Source organism: Ranitomeya imitator, chromosome 1, assembly GCF_032444005.1.
Source record: "Ranitomeya imitator isolate aRanImi1 chromosome 1, aRanImi1.pri, whole genome shotgun sequence".
NCBI lineage: Eukaryota > Metazoa > Chordata > Amphibia > Anura > Dendrobatidae > Ranitomeya > Ranitomeya imitator.
In genome coordinates this window covers 38661393-38677236 of record NC_091282.1, presented here as the reverse complement: position 1 = coordinate 38677236, position 15844 = coordinate 38661393, and the positions used below count along the sequence as shown (strand labels likewise).

Below are 15844 nucleotides of genomic sequence, written 5' to 3'. Positions count from 1 at the left end.
TGGGAGTCGGGGGGGACGCTGGAGGAGCGGGGCTCGCTGTGAACCCGCGGCAGTTGTCGTTTCCCACCATCCCTGTGTGTTATTAGTACAGAGGGAAATGCTCTGAGCACAGGCCAAGTGACACGGCTCACGTTATCTGCTCCCCGGGGTTAATTATTAATTCTTCGCACATTGCGATTGTCCTAATCGTGTTTATTTTAGCCGGAGATTGAACAATAGAGAAAATCTGACGGATAATATGGTGACCTGCAGAAAAGACGGCAGCTCTGCCATGTACAAGACTCCCGCAGTGCCGCCGCTCCAGCCGGAAAAGCACCACAGTGGCGCCGCTCCAGCTGGAAAAGCACCACAATGGCGCCGCTCCAGCCGGAAAAGCATCACAGTGCCGCCGCTCCAAATGGAAAAGCACCACAGCGCTGCCACTCCAGCCGGAAAAGCACCACTCCAGCCGGAAAAGCACCACAGTGGCGCCGCTCCAGCTGGAAAAGCACCACACTGGCGCCGCTCCAGCCGGAAAAGCATCACAGTGCCGCCGCTCCAAATGGAAAAGCACCACAGCGCTGCCGCTCCAGCCGGAAAAGCACCACAGCGGCACCACTCCAGCCGGAAAAGCACCACAGTGGCGCCGCTCCAGCTGGAAAAGCACCAGTGGCGCCGCTCCAGCCGGAAAAGCATCACAGTGCCGCCGCTCCAAATGGAAAAGCACCACAGCGCTGCCGCTCCAGCCGGAAAAGCACCACAGCGGCACCACTCCAGCTGGAAAAGCACCACAGTGGCGCCGCTCCAGCTGGAAAAGCACCAGTGGCGCCGCTCCAGCCGGAAAAGCATCACAGTGCCGCCGCTCCAAATGGAAAAGCACCACAGCGCTGCTGCTCCAGCCGGAAAAGCACCACAGCGGCGCCACTCCAGCAGGAAAAGCACCACAGTGGCGCCGCTCCAGCCGGAAAAGCATCACAGTACCACCGCTCCAAATGGAAAAGCACCACAGCGCTGCCGCTCCAGCCCGAAAAGCACCACAGCGGCACCACTCCAGCCGGAAAAGCACCACAGCGGCGCCGCTCCAGCCGGAAAAGCGCCACAGTGGCGCCGCTCCAGCCGGAAAAGCGCCACAGTGGCGCCGCTCCAGCCGGAAAAGCGCCACAGTGGCGCCGCTCCAGCCGGAAAAGCGCCACAGTGGCGCCGCTCCAGCAGATACGATTAGATGGATCTAATTGTATCGATCTATCAAATCTTCCGTCTCTCCGATGGCGCTATTTATCAGTGTGATCGATCTGATAGATAATAAATAGATAATAGACAGACACACAGCTGAGATTTTGACCTACATTTGCATGCTGTGAGAACGGAGAGGAAACCTTAAGAAACTTGGATAAAAATAGTAATAAAAAGAGGAAGCAGGGCGACATAAAAACACTATACGGCAGACCAGACTACACTAGTCTCCCCTACCTGCGCACAGCTGGTCCACGCACTGCAACGTGATGTCGTTCTCGCCCACAATCTTGTTCTTGAATTCTGGAGCCTACGGGATAATAATAAAAGACAGAAGACGCCCGGGGGGGGGGGGGCGATCAGGGATGTGGAGGGGATCACACGACCACAGCAGTCAGCACCTATCTGCAGGGATTGTGACGGAGGGCGAAGAACTGAACCCGTCAGACATTTATGGTGTATTTGGCGTATCTGCCATAAAGGTCTCTGGTGGGATCGGCCCTTTATCAGCTGCCCAGGACTTTATCACTCTTCCTTTAGTGGCTGCAGGGGCCACGTTTAGTAGCCCGGTACATCATTGCTTGTATAAGGGCCTGAAAGCGGACGCTGAGCAAAAGGGGCAAGTAACGGCTCCAAGGAGGGGAAGGTGCGACACTCACATTATTATCTTCGGCGCCGTCCTCGCACAGGAAGGTGATCTTGAAGTTGGTGCACACCAGTCGCCCGCAGACGCCTCTCTGGGACCCTTCGTCTTGGGAGATCTTAAATACATTGCCAGCTTCACAGTGGAGCATCTCGCCTGAGGACCGAGAGCAAAACCACCTGAAATTATCACTGCAGAGGCCCCGCATTAATAATTGATGATCATAAGGCTAGGTCATCAAATCACCCCCCCAAAAAAATAAAAAATAAATATCGAGCAAATCAAAATTCGTCACAGTATTGGACAACTTCTGTAATTTATCATAAAAATGTATTGAAAATGGTGGAAAAAAAATAGATATTTTTTTGAATTGATCCTTTTATATAGTTTTTTTTCAAGAAGTTTTACAATAACTTTCTGCAGCTTTTGCTACATTGTAGCAGTGACAGAGGAAACAAAGTATCTCGCGGAGATGTTGTTCTCGCAGATCACACAGATTTATTTCTCACCATTTCCTTCCTTTCGATACAGATTACATCACCGATGCGGCGCGGACCGGCGAGCGCTTCCTAGTGAGGAAATAAGCCGGGAGCGGCGGACAATAGATCACAAACAAGACAGACTTCCATAGCGATAAGTATGTGCCCCCCGCGACCTCACGAGACTGAAGTGGACGGCCAGACACTTGCCGACCTTCAGATACCTCTCCCCATACACATTCATGCGTTTCACCCCTTTTATTAAGTTATTTCCCATCCTCTTATGATGAGGAGATGGCTCTGCTTATTCTCTCCCAGCCTATACAGCAAAGCTAACAAGCGAGTTATAGAAAATAGTCTCAGCACAATGTCTGCTCTAAACAGATGCATAAAATAAATAGATCCATTAAACTTACCGCAATAATACCTATTTATCCAATAATAAATTCATTTTCAGAAACAATTGGATAAAATAAATAAATAAATAAATTACCTGGTAAGAGCGGAACATCGTCGACTTTCGCTGCTTGTTCTGCCTTTTCTTTAACATCGATCTCCTGTTACACGAAGAAAAAAAAAAAAAAAAAAAAAAAAAGTTATACTTTTGGTTTCTTTTCATTGAAAACAGCAATGACCCTGCTGACCTGCAGAAAGAGCGCCACATCTGACCACAGGATGCGCACGGTACTGCAACTCGGCCTTAAATCAATCAAAAGGATTCTCCAGGAATACTTAAAAATAAAATATATCACTTTTGCGCCAAAAATCCTGGGAACCTCCGGCAGTTGCTAGGCCCCATGACGTGATTTGGGGGTCTACTAACCACAGGAGCTGCCTAGGATGTCGGGTGCATAAGTGATAAGCCCCTTTAAATTTGACATGAAATTCCAGGAAAGCAGCCGGGATCTTGTATTTAATATTTACATTACTTCACGTAACATTTGGGGTCAGGGGGCGCATCCACAGTGCTGGGGGGGGGGGGGCGGCGCATCCACAGTGCTGGGTGGGGGCGGCGCATCCACAGTGCTGGGGGGGGGGCGGCGCATCCACAGTGCTGGGGGGGGGGGGGGGCGGCGCATCCACAGTGCTGGGGGGGGGCGGCGCATCCACAGTGCTGGGGGGGGGGCGGCGCATCCACAGTGCTGGGGGGGGGGGGCGGCGCATCCACAGTGCTGGGGGGGGGGGGGCGGCGCATCCACAGTGCTGGGGGGGGGGGCGGCGCATCCACAGTGCTGGGGGGGGGGCGGCGCATCCACAGTGCTGGGGGGGGGCGGCGCATCCACAGTGCTGGGGGGGGCGGCGCATCCACAGTGCTGGGGGGGGCGGTGCATCCACAGTGCTGGGGGGGCGGCGCATCCACAGTGCTGGGGGGGGCGGCGCATCCACAGTGCTGGGGGGGGGCGGCGCATCCACCGTGCTGGGGGGGCGGCGCATCCACCGTGCTGGGGGGGCGGCGCATCCACCGTGCTGAGGGGGCGGCGCATCCACAGTGCTGGGGGGGCGGCGCATCCACAGTGCTGGGGGGGCCGGCGCATCCACCGTGCTGGGGGGGCCGGCGCATCCACCGTGCTGGGGGGGCCGGCGCATCCACCGTGCTGGGGGGGCCGGCGCATCCACCGTGCTGGGAGGGACGGCGCATCCACCGTGCTGGGAGTGGGAGGGACGGCGCATCCACCGTGCTTTTGGCGCATCCACCGTGCTGGGGGGGGTACGGCGCATCCACCGTGCTTTGGGGGGGGGGGGGTACGGCGCATCCACCTTGCTTTGGGGGGAGTACGGGACATCCACCGTGTTTTGGGGGGGTATGGCACATCCCCGTGCTGGGGGTGGGGGGGGTCCGGCGCTTTTTCTAGTGAGATACCCCTTTAAATACCCCCGGGCAGCTTTCCACTTTCCAGACTTTGTGACGTTGACGCCGGCCGTCACTTTCCTGAATATTTAACCTTCTATTTCCTTATTTAGTCAGGAAAATAACTAGACGTGATTAGCGCCACGGTTGAGGACGCTCATCCACCGCCACCTTTGCCCCCCGACTCTAGAAATGCCCCCAGGATACTCCACAAAGTTAATGATTAGCAGAAATGGTTTCTTGTAGGACTGCGGAAGAAAATTTCATCCACACAGCGACGCTCCTACACGCCGGCATCTCTTAATCCAGAAAGTCTGATAATCTGGCGCTTGTCAATAAGCCCAAGACTGACCATTAGATCAGTGGGTGTCAGACACCCGGCCCCCCAGTCTATCAGCTGTATGCAGCCCCCACTGTGTACAGAGTACATAAAGCTGTAAATGCATGGCGCAGTGCACTCCATAGTGGCCATTCTCAGTACTGCAATTCAGCTCCTACTGAAGTGAACGAGACCTGAGCTGCAGTACCAATAACGGCCACTACACGGTGTGTGGAGCTGCACTTTTCCATCTCTGCACATCACTGCCAGGGTGCGGGAGAATCAGACAGCTCATCAGTGGGGGGTGCCGGGTGTCAGACCCCCGCTGATCTGATAGACATGAACTATCCTAAGGATGGAACATTAATATTGTAGCTGGGGACAACCCCTTTAAAATGATCACATAAGGCCCAACGATGTCACAGCTTTGTGCGCATGTTCCGTCGCAGCTACGTCTTTTATCCACTTAACAGAAGAGTTTTCCCATCAGAAGATTATTGAGAGAGAATTTGTAGCAGTTTTTCATGTGGATTTTGGAGCAGAATCTGCACCAATGAACTCCGTGCGAACAAATCAGCCATGAAAATCCACAGCAGAAATTAGGAAACGCTCCGTTTTTTGAAGACTTTAGACCGGACAGTGCAAACTTTGCAGCAAATTCCATCAGGATCTACCATTGAAGCTCTAAAAAACTATAGGGAGAAAAATACTTTATCTAAAAAACTAATTAAAGCTGCCAAAAAGGAAACAGAGAAGCACATTGCTAAGGAGAGTAAAACTAATCCCAAACTGTTCTTCAACTATATCAATAGTAAAAGAATAAAAACTGAAAATGTAGGCCCCTTAAAAAATAGTGAGGAAAGAATGGTTGTAGATGACGAGGAAAAAGCTAACATATTAAACACCTTCTTCTCCACGGTATTCACGGTGGAAAATGAAATGCTAGGTGAAATCCCAAGAAACAATGAAAACCCTATATTAAGGGTCACCAATCTAACCCAAGAAGAGGTGCGAAACCGGCTAAATAAGATTAAAATAGATAAATCTCCGGGTCCGGATGGCATACACCCACGAGTACTAAGAGAACTAAGTAATGTAATAGATAAACCATTATTTCTTATTTTTAGTGACTCTATAGCGACAGGGTCTGTTCCGCAGGACTGGCGCATAGCAAATGTGGTGCCAATATTCAAAAAGGGCTCTAAAAGTGAACCTGGAAATTATAGGCCAGTAAGTCTAACCTCTATTGTTGGTAAAATATTTGAAGGGTTTCTGAGGGATGTTATTCTGGATTATCTCAATGAGAATAACTGTTTAACTCCATATCAGCATGGGTTTATGAGAAATCGCTCCTGTCAAACCAATCTAATCAGTTTTTATGAAGAGGTAAGCTATAGGCTGGACCACGGTGAGTCATTGGACGTGGTATATCTCGATTTTTCCAAAGCGTTTGATACCGTGCCGCACAAGAGGTTGGTACACAAAATGAGAATGCTTGGTCTGGGGGAAAATGTGTGTAAATGGGTTAGTAACTGGCTTAGTGATAGAAAGCAGAGGGTGGTTATAAATGGTATAGTCTCTAACTGGGTCGCTGTGACCAGTGGGGTACCGCAGGGGTCAGTATTGGGACCTGTTCTCTTCAACATATTCATTAATGATCTGGTAGAAGGTTTACACAGTAAAATATCGATATTTGCAGATGATACAAAACTATGTAAAGCAGTTAATACAAGAGAAGATAGTATTCTGCTACAGATGGATCTGGATAAGTTGGAAACTTGGGCTGAAAGGTGGCAGATGAGGTTTAACAATGATAAATGTAAGGTTATACACATGGGAAGAGGGAATCAATATCACCATTACACACTGAACGGGAAACCACTGGGTAAATCTGACAGGGAGAAGGACTTGGGGATCCTAGTTAATGATAAACTTACCTGGAGCAGCCAGTGCCAGGCAGCAGCTGCCAAGGCAAACAGGATCATGGGGTGCATTAAAAGAGGTCTGGATACACATGATGAGAGCATTATACTGCCTCTGTACAAATCCCTAGTTAGACCGCACATGGAGTACTGTGTCCAGTTTTGGGCACCGGTGCTCAGGAAGGATATAATGGAACTAGAGAGAGTACAAAGGAGGGCAACAAAATTAATAAAGGGGATGGGAGAACTACAATACCCAGATAGATTAGCGAAATTAGGATTATTTAGTCTAGAAAAAAGACGACTGAGGGGCGATCTAATAACCATGTATAAGTATATAAGGGGACAATACAAATATCTCGCTGAGGATCTGTTTATACCAAGGAAGGTGACGGGCACAAGGGGGCATTCTTTGCGTCTGGAGGAGAGAAGGTTTTTCCACCAACATAGAAGAGGATTCTTTACTGTTAGGGCAGTGAGAATCTGGAATTGCTTGCCTGAGGAGGTGGTGATGGCGAACTCAGTCGAGGGGTTCAAGAGAGGCCTGGATGTCTTCCTGGAGCAGAACAATATTGTATCATACAATTATTAGGTTCTGAAGAAGGACGTAGATCTGGGGATTTATTATGATGGAATATAGGCTGAACTGGATGGTCAAATGTCTTTTTTCGGCCTTACTAACTATGTTACTATGTTACTATGATCTGTTTCAAAGAATTAACAAGCATTTTATTCCCCTTACCATACATGTTTCTAAACCTCTTTGGGTGAGCAAGAAAAAATGGTCAAAACAAAACAACTCACGAAGAACAAGGTGGATTTTGCCTAAAATATGAAGATAAAGCGTTTTCAAGAGTTTTTGGAGATGATTTGCTCCAAGTGTGAACATGGCCTAACAAGCAGATTTTTCTTGTGGACCCACTTTTCTGCTATGAGAAGAGGCTGAGGATTTTCCTGCCGTGTGTGAACATAGCCCTAAGGAGGTCAGGGTCAGGGACGGCCATCCTCCTCATATCTGCTCCCTGCCCGGCTCCTGCGCACACCTGACTCCTCCAACCCGGCAAACAGGTCCTACCGGGACATCAGTTTCACAACAGGCACAAAACTTCTACCGAAACTTTCATAATTTCTACACACAAAAAAAGAGTTCTAATAAGTCTTCTCTCTGGACCTGGGTGGTCCGTGCCTGGTGCTGGTCCCCCTCCCCAGGCACAGGGGGCGGCAGCCTCTGCTGGACAGGACTTGGCTCGGTGGCCATGGGCATCTGCCAGCAGCACAATGCCCGCACCAAACTCCTCTCACTAACAGTAGGAATGTATCCGGAGATAAGCGGCGCCTCTCATGGCCGCCACGTTACCCATCGCCCCAGGCTTTCCACATTTCTAGCGTCACTTTTCCAGACCCCATAATGGCAGCGGTGCCCGGGTTTGCATCACTGTAGAAGGGATGATCATACCCTGCGGGCACCTCCATGGCATATATCATAAGGGTGGAGGAGGCCGCCCAGCTCAGCTGCGCCAGGGAGGGGGATAACCGAGGAGCCCGCTGTCTGGGGCACTGCTGGCACAAAAGGGAGGAAGGTACAATGCCACAGTCTGGGCCAGGACTGGCATAGGAGACGGGCATGTGGCCTGCGGGCAGGTATAACAGCAATGGTCAGGGCAGGATGGAGGAAAAAAGAAAAGGTGGCAGCATAAGCCGGGGGCAACGGGCAAGAGGGAATATGCACCAACTTGTGCCAGTGGGAGCACACAGAGCAGATGGCAACAATGGTAAGGAGAGGGCACAGTGAGACCCTGGCATGGAGACTGGGCAGAGCTGTGTAGGGGGGCACCACAGGACTGGCACCAGCATGAGCAGACTGGTGCAGTGTCACTGGCCACAAGTACCCAGAACAGAAGGAAATACGATGGCGCTGCCCAACAATATCAGGAAAGAGGACGGCATAAGGGCATCAGTCAGCAGCGCCCCGGAAGAGGGAGACTGGTAGTCAACTGGGTACAAATGTTAGAAAAGCGGCGCAGGGGCAAGAGGGCACGGTGTCAGGGGGGGCGAGAGGCCATGGCGGCGGGGGGCTTGTTATAAATATCGGGTCGCAAGACCAAAGAGGAGAAAACCGAGGGGTCAGGAAGCCCACAGATGGCACAGAGGCAAAGGTCAGCAATGTCAGGAAGTGGTGCAGCGGTGGGTAAGCAAAGGCCACAGTGGTAATGGGCAGCAATGCAAGGAAGTTTGTGCAGTGGGTAAGAAGTGAGCACAGTGGCAACAGGGAGCAATGCCAGGCAGTGGTGCGGTGGGTAAGCAGCAGGCACAGGGGTAACTACAGGCAGTGGTGCGGTGGGTAAGGAGCGGGCACAGGGGTAACTACAGGCAGTGGTGCGGTGGGTAAGGAGCGGGCACAGGGGTAACTACAGACAGTGGTGCGGTGGGTAAGGAGCGGGCACAGGGGTAACTACAGGCAGTGGTGCGGTGGGTAAGGAGCGGGCACAGGGGTAACTACAGACAGTGGTGCGGTGGGTAAGGAGCGGGCACAGGGGTAACTACAGGCAGTGGTGCGGTGGGTAAGGAGCGGGCACAGTGGTAACTACAGGCAGTGGTGCGGTGGGTAAGCAGCAGGCACAGGGGTAACTACAGGCAGTGGTGCGGTGGGTAGGGAGCGGGCACAGTGGTAACTACAGGCAGTGGTGCGGTGGGTAAGGAGCGGGCACAGTGGTAACTACAGGCAGTGGTGCGGTGGGTAAGGAGCGGGCACAGTGGTAACTACAGGCAGTGGTGCGGTGGGTAAGCAGCAGGCACAGGGGTAACTACAGGCAGTGGTGTGGTGGGTAGGGAGCGGGCACAGTGGTAACTACAGGCAGTGGTGCGGTGGGTAAGGAGCCGGCACAGTAGTAACTACAGGCAGTGGTGCGGTGGGTAAGGAGCGGGCACAGTGGTAACTACAGGCAGTGGTGCGGTGGGTAAGGAGCGGGCACAGTGGTAACTACAGGCAGTGGTGCGGTGGGTAAGGAGCGGGCACAGTAGTAACTACAGGCAGTGGTGCGGTGGGTAAGGAGCCGGCACAGTAGTAACTACAGGCAGTGGTGCGGTGGGTAAGGAGCCGGCACAGTAGTAACTACAGGCAGTGGTGCAGTGGGTAAGGAGCGGGCACAGTAGTAACTACAGGCAGTGGTGCGGTGGGTAAGGAGCGGGCACAGTGGTAACTACAGGCAGTGGTGCAGTGGGTAAGGAGCGGGCACAGTAGTAACTACAGGCAGTGGTGCGGTGGGTAAGGAGCCGGCACAGTAGTAACTACAGGCAGTGGTGCGGTGGGTAAGGAGCCGGCACAGTAGTAACTACAGGCAGTGGTGCGGTGGGTAAGGAGCGGGCACAGTGGTAACTACAGGCAGTGGTGCGGTGGGTAAGGAGCCGGCACAGTGGTAACTACAGGCAGTGGTGCGGTGGGTAAGGAGCCGGCACAGCGGTAACTACAGGCAGTGGTGCGGTGGGTAAGGAGCGGGCACAGCGGTAACTACAGGCAGTGGTGCGGTGGGTAAGGAGCCGGCACAGTGGTAACTACAGGCAGTGGTGCGGTGGGTAAGGAGCGGGCACAGCGGTAACTACAGGCAGTGGTGCGGTGGGTAAGGAGCGGGCACAGCGGTAACTACAGGCAGTGGTGCGGTGGGTAAGGAGCGGGCACAGCGGTAACTACAGGCAGTGGTGCGGTGGGTAAGGAGCGGGCACAGTGGTAACTACAGGCAGTGGTGCGGTGGGTAAGGAGCCGGCACAGCGGTAACTACAGGCAGTGGTGCGGTGGGTAAGGAGCGGGCACAGCGGTAACTACAGGCAGTGGTGCGGTGGGTAAGGAGCCGGCACAGTGGTAACTACAGGCAGTGGTGCGGTGGGTAAGGAGCGGGCACAGCGGTAACTACAGGCAGTGGTGCGGTGGGTAAGGAGCGGGCACAGTGGTAACTACAGGCAGTGGTGCGGTGGGTAAGGAGCGGGCACAGTGGTAACTACAGGCAGTGGTGCGGTGGGTAAGGAGCGGGCACAGTGGTAACTACAGGCAGTGGTGCGGTGGGTAAGGAGCCGGCACAGTGGTAACTACAGGCAGTGGTGCGGTGGGTAAGGAGCGGGCACAGTGGTAACTACAGGCAGTGGTGCGGTGGGTAAGGAGCGGGCACAGCGGTAACTACAGGCAGTGGTGCGGTGGGTAAGGAGATTGGTATAGGGGCACAGTGGTAACTACAGGCAGTGGTGCGGTGGGTAAGGAGCGGGCACAGTGGTAACTACAGGCAGTGGTGCGGTGGGTAAGGAGCGGGCACAGTGGTAACTACAGGCAGTGGTGCGGTGGGTAAGGAGCGGGCACAGTGGTAACTACAGGCAGTGGTGCGGTGGGTAAGGAGCCGGCACAGTGGTAACTACAGGCAGTGGTGCGGTGGGTAAGGAGCGGGCACAGTGGTAACTACAGGCAGTGGTGCGGTGGGTAAGGAGCGGGCACAGCGGTAACTACAGGCAGTGGTGCGGTGGGTAAGGAGATTGGTATAGGGGCACAGTGGTAACTACAGGCAGTGGTGCGGTGGGTAAGGAGCGGGCACAGTGGTAACTACAGGCAGTGGTGCGGTGGGTAAGGAGCGGGCACAGTGGTAACTACAGGCAGTGGTGCGGTGGGTAAGGAGCGGGCACAGTGGTAACTACAGGCAGTGGTGCGGTGGGTAAGGAGCGGGCACAGTGGTAACTACAGGCAGTGGTGCGGTGGGTAAGGAGCGGGCACAGTGGTAACTACAGGCAGTGGTGCGGTGGGTAAGGAGCGGGCACAGTGGTAACTACAGGCAGTGGTGCGGTGGGTAAGGAGCGGGCACAGTGGTAACTACAGGCAGTGGTGCGGTGGGTAAGGAGCCGGCACAGTGGTAACTACAGGCAGTGGTGCGGTGGGTAAGGAGCGGGCACAGCGGTAACTACAGGCAGTGGTGCGGTGGGTAGGGAGCGGGCACAGCGGTAACTACAGGCAGTGGTGCGGTGGGTAAGGAGCCGGCACAGTGGTAACTACAGGCAGTGGTGCGGTGGGTAAGGAGCGGGCACAGTGGTAACTACAGGCAGTGGTGCGGCGGGTAAGGAGATTGGTATAGGGGCACAGATCTCCAATGTCGGGACATAAGTAAGCAGGGGGTGTTCTGGGTGCAGAGAGGGCACAGCGCCACCCCGTGCTGGGGGCAGGATGGTGCCAGTGGCAGCAGTGCAGGCAGGGAGCTGGCACGGCCATGTCGGAGGCGGTGTAATGGCTGAGGAGGGTACAGGGGCAGCACTGACGGGCGAGGACAGGACACCGGGACAAGCGCTGCTGGGGGGGGCACAGCCGGCACTCACCTCAGGGGTCAGATACGACACAAATGACGGCACTTTGGGGGACTTGGCCGCCCCTCCGGAGCCCAACCCCAGCATGTCCCCGGTGCCGGCCGCCGCGCTCAGGTACACACCGCCAGGCACCGCCCTCTCCAGCGGATACACTGACCACACCCACAGCACTGGCACCGCCCTCTCCAGCGGATACACTGACCGCACCCACTGCGCCCCCATTGGCTGTCAGTCTCTTCCCGACAGATAGGCGGAGCTTCGTGTCAGTCAGCAAAACATTCACAATATGATTGGGCGCGGCGTCTGTCAGTCAGCTTTGTTTCGCAAACCGGTCAGGATGTGATCTTTGATTGGTTGAGAAATGAGAGGGAGGGACTTTTCTTAAATATATAGCATGCCGTTCTTCCGCGTGGAGGAAAGGAAACAATATGCAGAGCGCGAAGAAAACGTAGATCGTTCTCCCTGGCAACCAATTAGCTTTCATGTGAAAAGTGAGAGGTGGAATCTGATAGGTTGCCAATAGGAGCTACTGTAGGGACTTTTTTTTTCCATAAAAGTCAATATAAATTGCAGGTGACTCTCGTGATTCCAACTTGTTCTTAAAGGAATTGTCTTTAGAAGCCGCTTCTATCAGCTCTCCATGCAGTAATCAGTGCAGCAGGTGAGGAGCTCACTGCTGGGTCCTCAGTTCCCTCATTCTGGAGCCAGCAATGTGCAGGAAACCAAGCAGCCTGGAAAAGACAAACACTTTCAATGAAACCCAATTGTAAAAATTATTTTTAGCCCCCAATACATGAATTTAATTAAAAAAAAAAAAGAATCCCTTGAAGGTGCCTGTGCCCGATGCCGCTGGGTGCCCGATGCCGCTGGGTGCCCCGGGGCTGCTCTCTGCCCTCGGTTGCTCAGTGTTTTGGGCGGTTGCTCCCTCTGTGGACTGTACACGTTCTCTGGTGACTCAGCGTGGTGTAATCACAGCCCGTGAGACGCGCGGCCTGGTTTTCGCACCTGTCATTATACAGCGCCGCCCCATTATAATCATCTGTTACGGCCTTGTAGAAGGTGAACACCATAGTGACCCTAGGGCGCGTTCACACTGCGCTCACGCACCCATTCAGTGACCCCGTCGGGGCTTATATCCGAACCCCCCGCAAAACGGGACGCGCTGACGGGGCCATAGTCTGTGACGACAGATAACGTGCGCTCTGAGGGAACCATTATGGGGCGTGTGAGGCGGACACAGCCTACTACGTCTGAGGGTCAATGACGCTTGTCAGACCGCTCGACCGCTCTGCCGTCACCATTAGTCTGTGGCCCCATCGCTGCATACGCCTGAATCCCATTTTGTGCGGGGTCTGGATGTAAACCCCTACGGGGCCACCAAACGGGTTCCTAAAGGCAGTGGGAAAACACCCTTAAAGGGGTGGCCTTATAATCCTAGAGGGTCTCCTGGGTAACATATGGCTGTAGATCCTTACGATGGAAACGGTTAAAGGATGATCAAGACCTTGAAGGTGCGAGCAGGGGGGCGTCCTTCCATACAAATGTTCGTTTTTGGGGCCTGGAAAAGACGTTGTGTGCACATACCCCAATACACAGCGGCATTATACCGCCTGGTGATAACACGTGGTGGGGGTCCGCGGCCCATGGCACACATGGTAGCAGCACAGATGAGGGCAGTGATCACCCCCAGCGATGGTGGAAGGGGCTGGGACTTGTGTGTGATGAGACAGACGCGGGGGAAGAAGGTAAATGGAAGTGACAGGCAAAGAGGAAGCTTTTACTTTTTTTCTAAACCCAATTAAAGTGAAAAGAGAAGTTCACATCTGGAGTTTTCTCGCATGGACGCCCGTGAGTCGGGGTCTCCGTCCTGCTCGCACCTTAGTCTCATTCATGTCATACAACTGTTAGGGGTCGAGTTCCCGCTTCTGCTGCGGTCTCCCATTCCTCTCCTGCCGCAGGTAAACCTGCTCAGCAGAGACAACGGTCCTTGCGTCTGGCTCAGTCTCACTCGGTGCTTAGGCTTGCTGTTGCTTCTCCAGCTTTTGCCATTAAAGCCAGTGCTGGGCAGCAGCGAGCGGGCTTCTCTGGGACTAAGTCCTTATTTGCACACACTGAGCATGCCCAGGGCAAGATCTCCCGTTGGAGATCGAGGGTCACATGCTCAGGTACTGCAGCACATCCCATTGGTCCTCTTGGCAGGTCCTGAAAGGGCAAAACTTCTGTAGCTACTTCCTGTGCTGCAACTATATAAACTGCGCATGACCGCACGGCCATGCGCTAGTGTACAATTGTATGCATGTGTTTGTTGTGAGTGCAAGTCGTTCATTAAATACCCCTACCCTATTGTATGACTGTTCGCGTATGGAGTATGGCTGCTATCTAGCGCCCGACTAACCACTCAACGTGTCACACACGTATCAGCGTCTATTGCTGTGACCGCCAGTGCGGCGCCACGCGCCAGTAGTGCGCTTCCTGACCCACGTCTGGGTTCTTAGTGGTGCCTGCCAGCACGGCACAGTTCGCACTTCGGTGCTCTAATTACTATAGTTGCCTAACACACCCAGTTGCGTTGTTGTGTCAGCAAGTGGTCTAATCGGACTTCAATCCTGTGTCTTGGGGTTGTGTTCGCTGACTCCTTGCTTGCACTCTTTAGTGCGGTATTGCGGACCTGTGGCTTTACCTGGTTCACTTCCACCGCCATATTACGCTGCCATTTACTAGCAGCAGGTTTTCACCTGCACGGTGGACCCCGGACTGCGAACGCATCTATTACATCTTTCTTGGTGCGTTCCGCCAGTCCTAACAGAACACTAGCGCCAGGGTCTGGCTAGTAAATGGCGGACGATCAGCGTTTACAGCGGTACATCCAGCAGCTGGAGGGAAGGTTGGCGGCTCTTGAGCGTACAACCTCAGCTGTGGATGTCACTGCTGTCGCTGTTCAGGCTGCAAGTGTAGCCGCAGCCAGTTTGTCCGCTGCCACCCCTGCTCCGACTTTATCCCGTCTCCCGCTTCCTGACAAGTTTGCTGGCGACAGTAAACTATATCGCGGATTCGTGAGCCAGTGCTCCATACACCTTGAGCTCCTGGCGCCACGTTTCCCTACGGAACGGGTAAGAGTGGGATTTATTCTATCTCTCTTGTCGGGCAGGGCGTTGGAGTGGGCAACGCCACTTTGGGAGCGAGATGATCGTGTGGTACAGAGTGCTCCTCTCTTCCTGGACACTCTGAAGCAGGTCTTTTTAGGACCTCGTGTTACCCACGATACCGCGCTCCAGTTGTTGACTATTACTCAGGGCTCGTCCGTGGTCAGCCAGTTTGCCGTCCAGTTCCGGACTCTAGCTTCAGAGTTAGAGTGGCCAGACAAAGTTCTAATTCCGGTGTTCTGGAAGGGACTGGCAGACCACGTGAAGGACGCCTTGGCCACCAGGGAGATACCCGCCACACTGGAGGAGCTTATTTCTGTATCTACCCGCATCGACCTCCGTTTTCATGAGCGGAGGTTAGAGCGGACCCAGTGTAGGCAGAGGTTTAGACTGGCTCCCACCTTCGCCAAACCTCTAGAATCTCCTGTCTTGGCGTCCGACTCCCATGAGGCCATGGAGGCTTCTCGAGCGGGACCTAAGTCTCGAGCCGCTCGAGTACTCATGGTTTGTAAAAACTGTCATCAACTAGGACATTACGTCAATAAATGTCCACGGCGGTCGGGAAACGATCGCGTCTAGTAACCATTGGGGGAGGTTCACTAGACACAGCTGCATTTTCCTCCAAACTGTCCTTTAAAGGGACAATCCTGTTAGGCTCCTCCACTCTATCAGTCGAGCTTTGTGTGGATTCAGGAGCAGAGGGAAACTTCATGTCCTCTGCTTTTGCTCTGCGCCACGCTATACCACTAGTCATGCTCGCCAAACCTGTTACAGTTAGAGTTGTGAATGGGTCGACACTTCCACTGCAAATCACACACCAGACAGTTCCATTCTCGCTGTCCATGTCCCCTTCCCACCAGGAGATTATTTCCCTTCTTGTTCTTCCCGAGGGAATGGATGAGATTTTGCTGGGAATACCCTGGCTCCGTTTCCACTCCCCACATAT

The 15844-nt window shown here is 53.7% G+C and overlaps 1 protein-coding gene across 2 annotated transcripts in view; it reads right to left on the bottom strand.

The window, feature by feature from the left end:
- MTMR12 (myotubularin related protein 12) overlaps window positions 1-11907 on the bottom strand; it is a 38115-nt gene extending 26208 nt beyond the window's left edge. For both annotated transcript variants that reach the window (XR_011317924.1, XM_069745993.1), the window contains exons 1-4: window positions 11768-11907; window positions 2828-2891; window positions 1872-2011; window positions 1450-1522 (exon numbers count right to left, since the gene is read on the bottom strand). Coding sequence is in view for 1 of the 2 variants with exons in the window: in XM_069745993.1 (XP_069602094.1) it covers window positions 1450-1522; window positions 1872-2011; window positions 2828-2891; window positions 11768-11842 (352 nt within the window). In the remaining variant the exon portion in view is untranslated. The remainder of the gene's footprint in view (window positions 1-1449; window positions 1523-1871; window positions 2012-2827; window positions 2892-11767) is intronic.
- Between the last annotated feature and the right edge of the window lie 3937 nt (window positions 11908-15844).